General features: G+C 45.6%; 1 protein-coding gene across 4 annotated transcripts in view; it reads left to right on the top strand.

The window, feature by feature from the left end:
* Nucleotides 1-17,134, top strand: part of EPHA6 (EPH receptor A6) — an 898,770-nt gene that overhangs the window by 489,242 nt on the left and 392,394 nt on the right. For all 4 annotated transcript variants that reach the window (XM_030581541.1, XM_030581522.1, XM_030581531.1 and 1 more), the window contains exon 5: nucleotides 6,353-6,688. In XM_030581541.1, the coding sequence (XP_030437401.1) occupies nucleotides 6,353-6,688 (336 nt within the window). The remainder of the gene's footprint in view (nucleotides 1-6,352; nucleotides 6,689-17,134) is intronic.

Raw genomic sequence — 17,134 nt, 5'->3', positions numbered from 1 at the left:
TGTATGCCATAGTATGGGTAAATGCAGATGCCACAACTTTAAAAAAAATTAATAAATGGTGAATCACTAACCAGCAAGACTGTTCCAATGCAGATTTCAAGTGGGAACTGAGAGCCCAGGTTCTATAGACGTGAAGGTGGGTATGAGGGCAATGCCCCCTGTACATCCTCAGGCCTCCCCAAGATCCCTGGCTAGAAGCCAAAGCTGAAACCATTCTTGTCTTCCACACAGAATATTGGAGAAATGAGAGGAGGAGAGCCCAGGACTGCACAGGAAGTGGGGACATACCCCATTACTGTTTAGTTCAGGTCTCTGGGCCTATGCCAAGCGGTCCATTGGATAACAGAGACTTCACATTGGCCTCTTTTAAACTCCCAGAACTGGACCTCCAAGATGATGGAAGGTAAAAAAATCCACATAGCAGTTTGACAATATTGCCATGCAGGAAAAATCCCTTCCAGATCCCAAAGTTTGGCAATCAGCCTGACCTCTGTTATCATAAGAGATCCAGCTCAGTAGATAAAGTTTGGTTAGGGTTGGGCTGCAACAGAGTCCAGAATGTCTGCTCGCCAGTAGCAAGATCAAGCAGTAGCCACCCCCCTCTGCTGACCCTGGCAAGTGAGAGCCAATCAGCTGGCCAGTCATGGGTCCACTATCCAATGGCAGCTGAAGTTAGCAAACAGTCATCATTACCTGGATGCATGTGAGATAGCCTTTCCTGTCATGTGTAGGAGTGGGAGAGAAGGGGCAGAGGGAGTGAAAAAGTATCAACATCCTTCTCTTTCTCATATGTACAAGCTGCAGGAAGAGGGAGGGGAAACCAGGGGGGGAAGTGTGTTTTAGCAGTCTCCCAGCTGCCCCCACTTGGGATCTCGCCCTCCCCCTCTACAGCCAAAGAGAAGGCAGAAGACACACCACAGCTAGCAAGGTGAGCTTTTATCCTTTAAAACACTATCTAATAACATCAGCTGTTCCATAAAATATAAGGTATAGCAGTCTCCCTGAGAAAGTGAACATCTCCAAAAAGTTACCATACCTCTCAATAGCTGAGAGATACTGTGATTATTTCCCACTGTTAATATAGAGAAATACTGCTTTATCTCACATTCAGTATTGTGGTAGCTGTTGATAAATTCTGATTTTTTTTTAGCTGTGACACTGTAGTCATATTTCTCTATTAAAATGAACATTAATTATCATTGCTCTGTCTGAGTCTGTATATGTGGGTTCATATATCATTTTGTGCATTTTTATAAGTAAAATATCAGCTTCTTTTCTGATGGTGTGTTTTATGTAAATATTCAGAGGCATCTTTAAAAAACAGCAGAATTTTAATCAACCAGATTTATCTCAATCTTCAGATGAACATCTTATCAAAAATACTGGAGGAGTTGATTTTATAAGCCATTACTTTTGCATTCTGTCAAACAGTTTCAGTTCTAAAAATTAAATTGGAGCATCAGGCCTACAACAGATTTACATATCTTACAAAAACATTTACATCTATGGTTTTGAATCATCAGTAAATAGTATTTATTTACAACATTTTATTTCATCCGTAAGGTATAGGAGCCTGATTTATAAATGAGGATTTGAAGCTCTGAAATAACAGAGTCTTATATAGCATATTCTTGTTTTCTAAGGTCAAAAATTCTGTTTACATGCTTTCTTTGGGCACAGGAACTGGCGGCCCCTGTGTTGTAAATTGCAGGAGACAAGGCTTTAAAAAAAATCTTGAGTTTTTTTTAAATGCCTGGTTCTTTGATTTTTTTAATTGACTAAAAATTATTCTAAAGGAAAATATAATATTTGAATTCATGGGCCTCTTGCCATGGAATCTGTGTGCCATTCAATGTGTCGCATGCAATATATTTTATTTTAGATTTATACAGAATGGTTTATAAATGTACAGTAGAATCTTTATATCTGCTTCATGATTTCTAAAGCAATAAAATGCTTTGTCTCTACTCAAAGTTTAAATGATATCTCATCAAAACTTTGTAGTCACATTTCACTGGCAGGTTGTATAAATCATGAAAAGCTATAGAAGTGTAACTTTGGGGAATGTGGAATGATAAATCATAAGTTATCTGTAAACTTCTCAAAGCCTTGCCAACCATTCACTATTCAACCAAGTGCACACTGATTTTATTTTGAGAACTGTGAATATAATGCTTAGTCAACTCCTGGGGGAAAAAAAGATTGTTGAGAGGAGTTATACACACCTCTGACATATTTTAGGAGCTAGACTGTGAGGCTTTGCTTGACAGGTTTCAATTTCTTATTCTGAATTCTTTTGTGAGCATGTTTTGTGTTGTATGAGAAATTAGCTTTCGAAAGCTCATGCCACTAAGTGATTCACTGAAATACAAACAGATTAAAGAGATAGGAAGTTTAATTATCAAGATTCTCATAAGAGGGTATAATTTCTGCCTTTCTTCCATCCCCTTTGCTGTCCTTGGCTATAAATATTTAGGCGATGGGCTTCTGTCATGATTTTATATCTGTCTCTATGGGTATGTCTATACTATGTCAGTCCCCTGTTCGTGTACACATATTCACACTAGTTCTCATCAAGCTAGTGAGAGTATAAATAGCAGTGTAGCCACAGTCACATGGGTAGCGGCAGCAGAGGCATGGCTGAGTCATGCCAAGTACATACCTGCCAGCTTTGCTCTACTGTGCCTCTGTTGCCACTTCCTATGCTACTGTGGTTGTACTGCTATTTATACTCATGCTAGGTCAATGACAGCTAGCACGAGTGTATGCAGACAATCAGGGAAATCACAACTCTACTTCATAGTGCAGACCAGGGGTTCTCAAACTTCATTGCACCACGATCCTCTTCTGACAACAAAAATTACTTCACAACCCCGGGGGGAGGACCAAAGCCTGAGCCCACTTGAGGGTCACTGCCTCAGGTCAGGTGGCCAAAGCCCAAGCCCAAGGCCCACAGCTCAGGGCAAGGGGGCCAAAGCTGACACTCAAGTTCTTCAGCCCCAGGCAGGGAGCCAGCAACTTGAGTCCTGCGATCAAGGGATGAAGCCCTCAGGCTTTGGCTTCAAGCCTGGGTAGTAGGGCTCAGGCTTCAGCACCAGGCCCCAGCAAGTCTAAGCCAGCCCTGGTGACCCCATTCAAAGGGAGTTGTGACCCACTTTGGGATCCTGACGCACAGTTTGAGAACTGCTAGTGTAGACATTGTATCAGGTTTGGTACCTAAGGAGTTTGAGTGATTTACCTAAGATCACAGTAGCAGGGTTCAGTTCATGCTGGTCATGTGGAGAAAAATGCATGGTCTATTTGCAGTGGATCATTTTGCAAGTTCACTATAAGGTCACATGGGGTTTTGGGTTCTACACAACTCAGAATCTCCATTAAAATAACTTTCACTTTTTCTCCAACTAGGATGCATCTTTTCTTTCTTCACCATTTGTCCACCAAATCTGACCTTGTTTGTCATCATGGGGAAGTAGATGTTGATGACGTGACTCCTGGTCTATGTTGTGCTACTTGCTCTATAATCTTCCCGAAAGTGGTTAAGAAGCATTTTTTTCTGCTTCTGTACTCCATCTTTTTGTTCTTCCCCATTCAATTCAAGGTCTTATGAGGTGTTAAGTGGGAAGAAAAAAAAATTGTGTCCCTATCGCCAGGCAAGTGCACCTCATCCCTTCTTGGGACAGGATGGGTGTAAAGATGGCCCCACAGCTGAGACTACACAACCATCACTTGTCTTGGGATAGCTTGACCTAGCTTAAAAGTCAATATTGTGGCCCTCTCTCAGGGATGTGTGGTCTAGTGGTCAGAGTCCATAGGGCTGCCCTGTTTGGCAGGGCTGTGTGGCCTAGCAGCCAGAGTCCATATGGCTGCCCTGTTTGGCAGGGATGTGTGTTCTAGTGATCAGAGCCAATAAGAAGGGCTGTACATCCTAGTGGCAAGGGTCAGTAGCACTGCCCTGTTCAGCAGGGCTGCATGGCCCAATGAGCAGAGTCAGTGTAATAGCCCTCTTCAGTAGCGCTGTTTGGCCTGGCAACTGGTCAGGGGAGTGGGCCACTGCCTGGGGGGAGGGGTGGCTGGGTAAGGGGACCCAGGCCTTTGCTGCTTCACTAGGTCCCAGCTCAGGGCCCTGTCATTGGCAGGTATGCCTGCCACTGGGTCATCAGGGAATCCACCTGAAACACGCTGACCCCATACAGCACAATAACTAGTCCCCCTGAGCTACTTTCGACTCTGTTCCTGATGCAGTGGCTCCAAGGTCTCTGGGCTCCTCTTCTTGGGCGTCCTCCGGAGTCTCAGTGTCCCTGGCTTCTGCCATCTGGGACTTTCACAGTTCCCAGGCTGAAGCTTGCATCATGTGTCCTCCCTCCTTCGCGGTCAGTCCTGAATGAGCTGAGCTGCTCCTTTTTATATCTAGTCTCCAGCCGGAGCATGCCCCACCAAGGCTGTGGGGGCATGGCCTCCTCATCCCAGAGAGTGGAGTTAACCTCCACAGTACCAGTGCGGGTCAAGTGTGCCCCATCACAGTCCCCTACCGCTAGCACTCCCATTCCCAACTAACTCTATTACTGAATCAGCTGTAGAGAAATCCTGTAATATTTAGCAGGGTAGTTAAAAACCTCCCTTGGGGTTTCCGAGCAACCATGCCCTAGAGTTTGAGGCATCATAGCTATCATGTTTGCTTGGAAACCTTAGGTCTTCCTGAGTTACCACACTAAGGATTCGAGTGACTCTCTGCAGCCAGTTCAGTAGATAAATGGTTTACAGATGTAGTGGATGTCTTTCATGGCTGTATCAAGGATCAGAGAAGATCAGAAATGAAACCAGCAAGGCATCAGCCTTTTCTAGGTACTGGTGGCATTCCTAAAGACCATGGTTGGGGGAGAGGCTTTTTAGAACCCCCTGAAGATAATGGGAAGAGGCCAGGAAAATTCCACCTAGACTTGGGCATTATAGTTTCTTCCTGCTCCTGTCTATCCCATCCTAAGATATCTAAGACAAGGTTAGGTGGTTTCCTGGGCCAATAAGGGGAGAGAGCCAGCTGTTTGGGGGGGAGGAGGTGGGGTTCTGTGGGAGGCAAAGGAGCCATGAAAATACCTTGAGGCCAAAGTCCTAGAGCTTTCTTGGATCTGGGCTGAACTTAGTGGTTTGCAAAGTAACACAACCCTACCATGATTTTTGACCTCTAGTCACTACAGCGCAATATTGTCATGCCAAAATTAGGAACCCAAATAAGTGACCTGGCCTTAAGAGTTGCTACTGAACACCTGGAACTCCCACTGAGGTGAAAGGGAGCTCCAAGTGCTCAGCACCTCTGAAAATCAGACCGTTTTTATTTATGTGCCTTTTATGATGTTAGGCACCTAAATTTAGATGCCCTCATTTGCAAATGTTGATCTACCTTTAAAATTACAGTCCAAGATTCTCTTGGCTTCCATTTCTATATTAATCACTAGACAGCTCTGACGGTTCCTTTATGTCTTACTGGACAGCAGAATGGTGATGAGGAAACTGAATAATAATGAACATTTATAACAATAATAATGGACCTTCACTTGCAGTAACACCAATTTATAACAGAATCCTGTCAGGCCTCACGAATGAAATGGGTTCTGGACAGGTTCATAATTTGGATGGAAGATCATCATCATCATAATAATAGTGTTGTTGATGGGTCAGCAGATGACATAATTTCCTGTGAATCGTTACTGAATACTATCCCAGAAAGATACTAGTGAGCCCTTTGAGTTTTAATGAAGCTGCCATCTTTTGAGTGAATTGCAGAATGATAGCAGTTCAGATACTGGAAAAAACTCTGTTTAGTTTCTTTCTCTTTTCTCTGTTCGAGCAGAATGATTCCCTATTGTACATTTACTATTTTTAAAATTTATTCATTTAAAATCTTCTAGAATAGCAAAACAGATTAAAAAGGCATCCTAAAAAGCCTACCATAATAGAAATAAAATAAACAAAATATATTTTGGGGGAAAAAAATCTATGCCTACTTCTCACTCGCCCAGTGGGTATTTAGCATGCAATTTTTGTTTTGTCAGGCCTAGTTTCTGAATGTCCCAAATAGTGGGATATTTTTAATGTTTATCTTAAATTATCTCTTAATTTCACCCCATACATTTTTATATCATTTTATATGATCTCAGATAATTATTTTCCCTCCTTAATATTTAACTTTCAAATATTTTAAATGTTTAGATATTTTAGACTGTGCCCTTCTACTTGTCACTAACCCAAATTATGCATATTTAACTCTTTTAGTATGTCATTATAAATCAGTAGCTCAAGCTCTCTGTTTTCCCAGACTACACAGTAAGGATAGTTTAACTGTTTTCTTTTTCTCTAGGGCCACCTTCTGCTCCACGGAATGTGATTTCTAATATTAATGAAACAGCTCTTATGTTGGAATGGAGCCCACCTAGTGACACGGGGGGGAGAAAAGATCTCACCTACAGCGTCAGCTGTAAGAAATGTGGATCAGACACCAGCCAATGTGAGATATGCGGTGGAGGTATCCGTTTCATCCCAAGACATACAGGCCTGATTAACTCATCTGTGACTGTGCTTGATTTTGTGTCTCATGTGAACTACACCTTTGAAATAGAAGCCATGAATGGAGTCTCTGAGCTGAGTTTCTCCCCCAAGCCATTCACAGCTATCACAGTTACCACAGATCAAGATGGTAAGTTTTGTTATTATGCATCTATTACTGCCCGTACAGTTTGCGTATAATAGTTGTAGCACCTGTTTTAATGATATCCAATTAGATGAGTAAGTTTTGCAAATTATTAGAAGTTGCTAAATGCCTTTTGTGGGGGGGTTCACAGTTCCCATTCATTGCTAGCACTCAGCACCTCTCATGACTAGTTCTTATGGCACCAATATATAAAAGCGCATAAGCACATGTTTCAGTGCTGTGGATTTAAGTTGCTTAAAATTAAGTATATTTGAAAACAGTGAGATTTGCTAACTGAGAAATGGCTTTATTTAGGAAAAGGGATAAAGAATTATGTTGAAAGGCTAACTTTTCTTTGATTACCAGAAGTAGCAGGAGGATGTGGATAACCTATATGAATCCATTTTATGAAGAGCCTAGGAATAGGGGATTGTTGGAGTCTTTAACTATTGAAATATACAGATTAATCAGTTATTTTATTGACATGCTGTAGTCCCAAGGGTATAGATATATAGATCTGTCGCATCTTAGGCGCATTTAACATGCGCGATTTCAGCTTTAAGCAGTTGGCAAAAACAAGAAAAAAACAAAAAAAAAAGAGAAAAATAACAATTTAAATACTGTTTCTGTAGTGTGGGCGATTTTGCCCGCCATCACACTCAATGTAATTTTGACTATACGAGATTCTCACTTTACATGCTGTCTGCGTAACGTAACCCCAGCGTAAGATGAGACAGACCTGTAGTCAAATGAAATATGCATTTTAAAATATTAGAACTTAACACTACTTATACACTGATTTCAAATATTTCACATTTCAGAAGGGTGAAAAGAAAATAAACTGAAATTTAATGATCTGACCAAGTTTCCCAAAACATGATTCAGTATGCTACCATTTAGAAGATTTCTACATGTGTGTGAAAGAGAGAGCAAGTGCTAAACTGCTGGGTTTGGGGATTTTGTTGTTTTGGATGTGGGTTCTGTTTTGGTAGCTAAATTTCTGTTGTGGATGGATTTTTATGGGAAACGTGATAAACTAGAAGAATTCCTGTATCTTTTATCTCTATTTGTGTTTTCTCTCTATATTGGAGCCTATAGAAATGCTTACTATTATAGCAAACAGATCCATGTGTTACCAACAATATAATCTGTTTTGGTGTTCTCTCCTGGCTTGAGGTGTTGTAGATCAAAAGGTTGTTTCAAAATTATTCCATGCTGACATTTGTTTCAGAAATGTATTTTCACCTGCTGTGCTGTGACATTGCAACTGTTGCTGAAGTTCTTAATGTAAAGCCTCAGGTAGTGGAGTATTTAATAATCAGTTTGTAAACCTTTTCTTAGTAAAAGCCCTAATGTTTGAGAGGACCTCATCATGTCTTGTAGTTGTATTCAGCCACTTAATTCCTGCATAGGTCAGCCTTTCAAATTCTGGGATAAGTAGCTTTGTTGATGGGTGAGTAATTACTTGTTTTTGTTTACACTTGGGCAGACAAAAACTGACAAACCACTGTGTTAGAAAATGGTCATGAAAATTGACCACAAAAACCACAAAATCTACTTGCCCCCCCTTAACATGATTATGGTAATTTAAAAAAACCTAAAGATATAACATGCTAATAGTATATTTTTTGTTTTGAGAACTGTCTGGAGCCCTCACAAGCTTTGTATCACTTTCTTAATCTGCATCCCTTTTGAAAACTCTTACCTATTCTTCTTCGAGTGGTTGTTCATATCCATTCCAAGCAGGTGTGTGCATGCCGCATGCATGCCAGCCAGAAAATTTTCCCCTAGCAGCATTCATAGGGTTGGCCTCAGTGCTCCCTGGAGTGGCGCCACTATGGCACCCTATATAGGGGCCTGCCAACCCTCAACCCCCTCAGTTCCTTCTTACTGCCTGACGACTAACTGGAACCTTGCTCACTGATAGCAAGTTTAGTAGTGTCCCGTTGTTAGTGTATATAGTTTAGTTTTAGTTTGGATCAGTTGCACGTAGTTGTTAGCTGTTGGGGGAGCTCCCTCCAATGTACTCGTCGCCCCGCTGGGGCATGCCCAGGTCCCCGGGGTTTAAACTGCAAGGACTGTGGGAAGTTTATGCCAAAGAGTGACCCGCACTCTGCCTGCTTGAGGTGCCTCGGAGAGAGCCATCAAAGAGACTGGTGCAATATCTGCAGGGGCTTCCATCCCAGGACTCTTAAGGACAGAGAGCAGAGACTTAGAGTGCTTCTGATGGAGGCAGCCTTGCGGCCACCCTCCAACCCCAAACTGGCTCATCTGGCACCCAGCACATCATCTTCAGTGCATAGCGCCCCAGCACCGGCATCAGGACTTGGGGCCCAGCCCAAAGCCTCCAAACCCCGGCACCGGAGGGAGTCAGGTCATAGGAAGTTGGCCTCCGTGCGTGCGGCACCGCTCACCCTCTCCAGTGCCTACAAATAAGAAGAGGCCTGTGAGGGAACAATCACCGTGCCAGGACCTTAAGAGGCCGACGTTGTCCACGAGTACAAGTGGACAGGCTGGGCCACAGCCTCATCCTCCTGCTGCTCCGTTGACTCCTGCCCCAGAGAGAGGGCGATTGAGTCCGGACCAGCCAAGATCCCCAGACGCCATAGGGGTTCGAGGCGGCCTCCGACCTGTTGAGCCTCCCAGTGCTGGCCACCCTGCACCGCCACAGGGAGCTGCCAACCGTGGCCCGACCCCCAGTACAATCGTGGGGCAAGCCGGCCATGATGTTGCCTCACTTCCCGCCCCGCGCCACCCGGGCGGCACCGGGGCAGAGGGAGAGTTCCCCACCCCTGCCGCAGCGCTCCCTAGCAACAGTGGGTACCGCTCCCCCCCAGGTCTTCCTACTCAGAGACCTCGGACTCAGAGGCAGAGTCCTACTGCTTCAAGAGATCACAGAGCAGGAGATCAGCTTCGAGGGCGAGCCAGCAACCGTACCTGCCGCAGTGGCAGCATCAATGGCAACCGCCCTCTCAGTGGCCGTTCTGGACCCCCTGGGCCTACCACCAGTCGGTGGGTCAGGTGTTTGGTCCTCGCTCCAGGTCCTCCTCGAAGTTCGGCACCCCCTAGCCGGGCATCGGCATCAGCGGTGACCATGGTTCTGGCTCCACAGGTACCGCCCAACACGCCAAGCCGCTCTTTATCGACACTGGTACCGGCCACTGCGCTGCATCTGGAACAGGCACTGGCCCCGCAACCACAGTACCATGTGCCACAGGCCCCTGAAGGCATGGACGGACCGGAGGAGGGTCCGCTACAAATGATCTCCTCCTCCTCCTCCCCAGATGAGGCAGGTCGGGCACGGCTACGGCACCAGCTCTAGAGGACAATCGGGTACTCCAGCAGCTGCTTTGGCAGGCAGCTCAGAGCTTGGCGATCCAGGCGGAGGAAATTGAGGTGGATGTGGATCCGGTAATGGATATTCTGGCCCCCTTGGCCCACCATTGATCAAGACAATAGTGGACACGTCCCGCACTTTATGGCATATGCCAGCTTCATTGGCCCCCACTGCCAAAAAGACGGAGAGGCGATACTTTATACCCTCCAAGGGCTATGAACACCTGTACGCCCACCCTCCCCCAGACTCCCTGGTGGTGGATGCGGCCAACCAGAGGGAACGTCGGGTTCCAAGGATCAACGCTGAAAAACAAGGAGGCCAAAAAGTTGGACCTGTTTGGCAGGAAAGTGTATTCCACAGGGGGGCTACAATTACTTATAGCCAATCAACAGGCTATTGTAAGCCGGTATGGGCATAATACCTGCTCGACCCTGTCTAAGTCTGCTGAGCTCCTTCCCCAGGATTCAGGAACGGAATTTTCGGCCCTGGTGGAAGAGGGAAAATTGATATCCCGAGCTTCCCTCCAGGCAGCCCTGGATGCGGCAGACTCGGCCTCAGTCACGCTGGCAACGGGCTGGTCATGAGATGGGGAGCCTGGCTTCAGGTCTCGGGCCTTCCCCATGAGGTCCAACAGACCATCCAGGACCTCCCCTTTGAGGGACCGATGCTGTTTTCGGACAAAACAGATAAGCGTTTGCATAGCCTAAAAGACTTGAGGGCTACTCTTCGCTCTCTGGGCCTGCATACCCCAGTAACCCAGCGCAGGCAGTTTAGGCCGCAGATGGCCCCGTGCGCCTACCAGCCTCAGAACTGCCCAGATGTCGGGTGCAGGCATGGCAGGAATGGCAGGAGGTGGCACCAACGTCAGCCCTCCGGCCAGTCATCCAGCCAGGCAAGACCACCATCAGGGCCCAGGCCTCCTATTTGATGGTACGGTTGAGGTTGACCTACCAGTCAGGACTCTGAATCCTCCTATCCCTATCTTTGGGTCACATCCGTCCCCCTTCTATCATGCCTGGTCCTGAATCATGTCAGACAATTGGGTGCTTCGCACAGTAGAGAGGGAATATTCTATCCAGTTCTCCTCCCTCCCGCCCCACCAGCCCCCCACCCCGTCCCTCTTCAGGGACCCCTCTCACAAGCAACTTCTAATTCAGGAAGTGCAGTCTCTCCTCGCAGCGGGGCAGTGGAGGAAGTTCCTCAGGAGCTCAGTGGCAGGGACTTCTACTCTCGGTGTCTCCTAATACTGAAAGCAAAACGGTGCCTCAGACCAATCCTGGGCTTGTGGCATCTGAACAAGTTTCTAAAGAAGCTCAAGTTTCGCATGGTCTCCCTGTCCTTGATCATTCCCTCCATGGATCCAGGGGAGTGGTATGCCACCCTCGACTTAAAGGACACGTATTTCCATATTGCCATAATCCTACGGCACTGGCGTTACCTCAGGTTCGTCGTGGCTGACGCCCATCTTCAGTTCACAGTGCTACCTTTCAGCCTGTCAGCAGCCCTAAGGGTTTTCACGAAGTGCATGGCATTTGTGGCAGCCTTTCTGTGCAAGCAAGGCATTCAGGTATTCCCCTACCTGGAAGATTGGCTCATAAAGGGCTGTGTCAGGGCGCAGGTGGAGGCTCAGGTGCTATTCATCAGATGGACCTTCCTCGAGCTTGGCCTCCTCTTGAATGAGGCCAAGTCCACTCTGTCTCCCACTCAGAGGATAGAATTTATTGGGGCAGTCCTGGACTCGACCCACGCCAGAGCGTACCTTCCGGAGTCCAGGTTCCGGTCCATGTCCGAAATCATTCTCGGTCTTCAACGCGCCCCGGCCACCACAGCAAGACACTGCCTCAAGCTGTTGGGCCACATGGCAGCATGTACCTATGTGGTAAGCCACTCCAGGCTCAGGCTGCGTCCCCTCCAGTCTTGGTTGGCGACCGTATACCGCCCGACCAGGGACACCCTGGATTCGGTGGTGACACTTCCCCATTTGGTGCTGAGCTCCCTTCAGTGGTGGCTCGACCCACAAGAAGTGTGCATGGGAGTTCCCTTCGCCAGCCCTCAGCCCTCCCTCTCCCTGGTAACGGACGCTTCAGATCAGGGGCGAGGGGTGCACCTGGAGGATCTGAGGACTCAAGGCTTGTGGTTGCCAGAAGACCTCGCGTTGCACATCAACGTCAGGGAGCTGAGAGCAGTACGCCTGATTTGCCTCACCTTCCAACCCCACCTGGCAGGTAGATGTGTCTCAGTCCTCACGGACAACACATCAGTGATGCTCTATATCAACAAACGGGGGTGCACGCTCCTCTCCCCTGTGCAGGGAAGCCTTGCATTGTGGGACTTTTGCGTGCAGAATGCTATTCACCTGACAGCATCCTACCTCCCGCGATAGCAGAACGGCCTGGCGGATGCCCTCAGCTGCTCATTCCAGGGTCACGAGTGGTCCCTTCGCCGGGTTGTAGTGCACTCAATTTTCCACCTCTGGGGTTATCCCCAGATACAAGCTTCAAGGGAGAACAAGAAGTGTCAACGTTTCTGCTCCCTCCTGGGCCGCAGTCTGGGGTCTCTGTCGGACGCCTTCCTCCTATCCTGGAGGGACGGCCTGCTGTACGCCTTTCCCTCAATCCCCATGGTTCATAGAGTGATTCTCAAAATCCTCGGGACCGCGCCCGTGTAATCCTGGTAGCGCTGGCATGGCCGCGCCAACACTGGTACACATCGCTCCTGCACATGTCCACTCGAGCGCCCCTCACGCTGCCCCTGCTCCCAGACCTGATCACACAGGACTGGGGCTGCCTCCGTCATCTGAACCTGGAATCGCTCCACCTCACAGCCTGGATGCTCCATGACTGAACCCGGTGGAGATGCAGTGCTCTCAACAGGTCAGGCAAGTGCTGCTCGGTAGCAGGAAACCGTCGACCAAGGCCACCTACCTGGCCAAATGGAAACGCTTCTCCATCTGGTCTGATCAGCGGGGGCAGGAGCCATTGCAGGCCCCGATTCCCATTATCCTGGACTATTTGCTCCATCTGAGACAGCTGGGGCTTTTCCTCTCTTCAGTTTGAGTTCATTTAGTGGCCATCTTGGCGTTCCATCCGGGAGAGCAGGGTACCTCGGTCTTTGCGAACTCACTGGTTGATCACTTCCTCGAGGGCCTGGACGGGCTGTTTCCACACATTAGTCAACCAGCCCCAATCTGGGACCTCAACCTGGTCCTCTCCACCCTCACAGGGCCTCCCTTCGAGCCCCTGGCTTTGTGCTGTCTGCTGTATCTCTCATACAAGGTTACTTTCCTTGGCGCTATCACCTCGGCCAGGTGGGTCTCGGAACTCAGAGCGCTGACATCCGAGCCTCCATACACTGTCTTCCATAAAGACAAGGTCCAACTTAGGCTACACCCGGCTTTCCTCCCCAAGGTTGTCTCCCAGTTCCACATGGGGCAGGATATCTTCCTCCCGGTGTTCTATCCAAAACCACACTCTTCAGGTACGGAGCGTAGACTGCATTTCCTGGATGTCTGTAGGGCCCTAGCCTTTTATATTGAATGGACCAAACCATTTAGGAGATCAACCCAGCTCTTCATCGCTGTGGCGGATAGGATGAAAGGGCTCCTGGTTTCCATCTCCTCGTGGATTGTGGCGTGCATCCGAGAATATTATTTTCGGGCTAAGGTCCCCACTCCTTTGATCACGGCCCACTCCACAAGGGCGCAGGCCTCTTCAGCGGTGTTCCTAGCCCAGATCCCGACTCAGGAAATTTGTAGAGCTGCCACGTGGTCCTCCATCCACACGTTCACGTTGCACTATGCCGTCATGCACCAGGCCAGAGATGATGCAGCCTTCGGTCGTGCAGTGCTTCAGTCAGCAGTGAGCTCCGACCCCACCGCCTAGGTTCAGGCTTGTGAATCACCTGCTTGGAATGGACATGGACAACCACTCGAAGAAGAAAAAACAGTTACCCACCTTTTAGTAATTGTAGTTCTTCAAGATGTGTTGTTCATGTCCATTTCAATACCCACCCTCCTGCCCCTCTGTCGGAGTGCCAGCAAGAAGGAACTGAGGGGGTGGAGGGTCGGCGGGCCACTATATAGGGCACTGTAGTGGTGCCACTCCAGGGAGTGCCGAGGCAGACCCTACGGACACTGCTAGGGGAAAATCTTCCAGCTGGCATGCACACGGCGCGAACACATCTGCTTGGAATGGACATGAACAGCACATCTCGAAGAACAACAGTTACTAAAAGGTGGGTAACTGTTTTTTCTCATTAAAGCAAAAAGCTATGTCAGAAGCAGCTACTGTATGCAGTTATTTTCAGAGGTACTGTTATATAATGCTAAATGCATGCCACCAAGTGTGCACAGGCAGAAGTCACCAGAGATATTTTGTTTTTAAGCTGGCAGACAGCTGTCTGAACACAGCTTGTGAACTGCAGCTAAAACATTATTTTTTAAAAATCTTTGGATCTTTTGCTCTTGTCTGTTCCAAGCATAATAGTATAGATTTTCACATCAGTTTAGCCGAACAGGGAAAAGACCTATAGTTTGGTAATTCATGACAGCCTGATAGTAAATTCTAGTGGGTACTCTGCTTCCTTTCCTCACAATAATTCTTACATTTCTAAAGATGTTACTGTTAAAGTTTCAGAGAATTTAAGGATAGATTTTCAGAATCTCAGTCAGTTTATTTGCATATAAAATGGACAGTTTTACAGGAAGAGGCCATGAAATGAAAAGCCTCTATAAAACATTTTTTTAAAGATAAAAGCACTTTTGTAGTCTTAGAAATTCTGTAGTTATATAAAATAGTGAAAACAGTAGGTTCTATATCAAAAAATACAGAGAAAATAATGTCAGTAGGAAATATGCCAGGGAAGAAAATTAATGGAGTTCTGCTTGATGGAAACTATGTAGAGAAAATAACCTTTTTTGCAATCATCCGGTTAGGCCTGAATGAAAAGTGGTAACAATGAAAAAACAGGAAGGAATTTGTTCTAGAAATTTGAGCTGAGAAAAAGAGAACAGTGAGAGGAGCAGTTGTCTAATTAATTTGAATAAATTAGAACAAATGTTTCTGAATGTTGCGGAGACTTAATGTTTGTAAAGCACTTTGGAATTCTTGGATGTAAGTTATTATATGAATGCAAATCGTTGTTTATTATTGTACTACTTATTTATATTATTTTTTCTGTATTCACTAAGTGTTAATGAGATAATGTGTAAGGCTATAATCATTCATGGACAAAGTTAATATACATGGGGCGGGGGAGCTTAGATAGTTTCCAGTATTCGTGAAATGTTTTAGGGATCAACTGCTACTTTTTCAAAATAAGCCCACTATTAGGGTGTGTTGCACAAAATTCCTCCCCAGCTATGGAAATCCAAAAGGTACATTTCTGTCTCTGGGGAAATAAAGGCATAAAGTATTTAGAACTGTAAAAATATGCATAGAGTATTACTTCCTAGCCCTAAGTATATTTGTTTTATAGGCTTTGGTGATGACTCTATAGTTATGACTGAGATGCGTTTTGCATTTTACAGTTTCTTGGCCCACATTAGAGGAAAATTATTCTTAAAATGAGATTTTTTTCAAAGTGAGTTTGAATGTTTTAACTCTTTGTGGGTGAGAGAGGGTTATTTTACACATGAGTAAATGCATTGTGGACTGAGTAATTTTATTCCCAAAATTGCTAAAAATATAACGTAGAGAAACAATTGCTTCTCTTACTACTAATTCAGGAATGAGACACCCCTTGCTATTTTAGTCATATAAGGTTCTTACCGTGCCATAGGGTGTACCATAACTAAAAAGACTCTCAAAATTACTGGAGGTTTTTATTAATGAATAATGTATGTGATAACAGGAAGGAAAACAAAAAGAGAATTTAAAAAAATGAATAATAAAATGAAGACAAGAAAACAATGGGTTACTTAAGTTACAACCTCTTCTGTCGTTCCTTTCTTGTGGAGTGCTTCCAACAGAGCTCACCTAAAGTTCCAGTAGAGCTATCCAACTCACAGGCAGTGCTCTCTCTGCAGAGCCTCTGCATGCTAGATGGTAGAGCAACATTTCAGTGTGGAGCTGTTGGGCTAGGTGGGCATTGCCCACAGATCATAATCTGCTCAGCACCTCTGTATGCTTGGATTATGTGTGCTTTTGGGTTGAGTCAGTGGGATGAGTCAGTGCTACCATGCTGACCCATTCCCCAGCCCCCCTTTGCAACATCTTCTGACCTCTCTCCCCACCCAGCCCATACTGCGCTGTTCCCTTTCCCTCGGCCAGCCAGAGAACATCTCCCTCTCCCCCCATGCACACACTTTAAGGTGTGGTGTGGTTATTTGCTTAATAGGAATGCAGCAAATCCTCTAATGGAGACAGTGTACTGTGGTCACTCTGCATGATAATTGCTGACAAACAGAGATTTTTTTAGGTTGACATTTATATCCTTATAATTTTGAATATCTTATTTATTTATGCTGAACAAGTGTGTATTTTTTTACCTTGCAGATATAGATGTTTTTCTCTTTCTCTCTCTCTCTCTCTCTGTAGTGCAGCACAAGCCAATTGATTCTATTTATTTTAATTTTAATTATCAATTAGGTTAACAAGAATCTACTCAGCTTTGAAAAATATATCTTTAATTGATGCATTATGGGGAGCAGAAGGGAACAAAATGTGATATATTTGGGTATCTGTCTCTAATGCAGCCATTGATATAGTCTCTCTGGCTTTTCAAACAATGTCTTAGAATGAGTAGTGTGCTTGTACATCAGATCCTAAATATCAGTTATTATATTTCTCATCAAATTGCCATATTAAGGTCCAGGAACTAAAATTCTAGGTGCAAACTATTTACCTGATGACAATAACATCACAGTTGCTCTAGTTTAATTTGCAGCAGGGATGTTTGTGAAGAACCAAGTAAAATGAACATTGTATAAAAATTGATAGATTTTATAGCATTGGAGGAAGAAGGTTTTTTTAATTGTCCCCATTGCAATCAGTGGGAGTTAAGAGCTTTCACAGGATCAAAACCTAAGAGGTTAAGATGTTTATTCATCATCTTACATGATTTAAAACAAAGAATGCACATTTGTACTATGTGCACCCTAGTCAGCTAAGAACCAT

The sequence above is a fragment of the Gopherus evgoodei genome, chromosome 1 (genome assembly GCF_007399415.2).
Source record: "Gopherus evgoodei ecotype Sinaloan lineage chromosome 1, rGopEvg1_v1.p, whole genome shotgun sequence".
Lineage (NCBI taxonomy): Eukaryota > Metazoa > Chordata > Testudines > Testudinidae > Gopherus > Gopherus evgoodei.
This window is presented reverse-complemented; position numbering and strand designations above follow the sequence as displayed.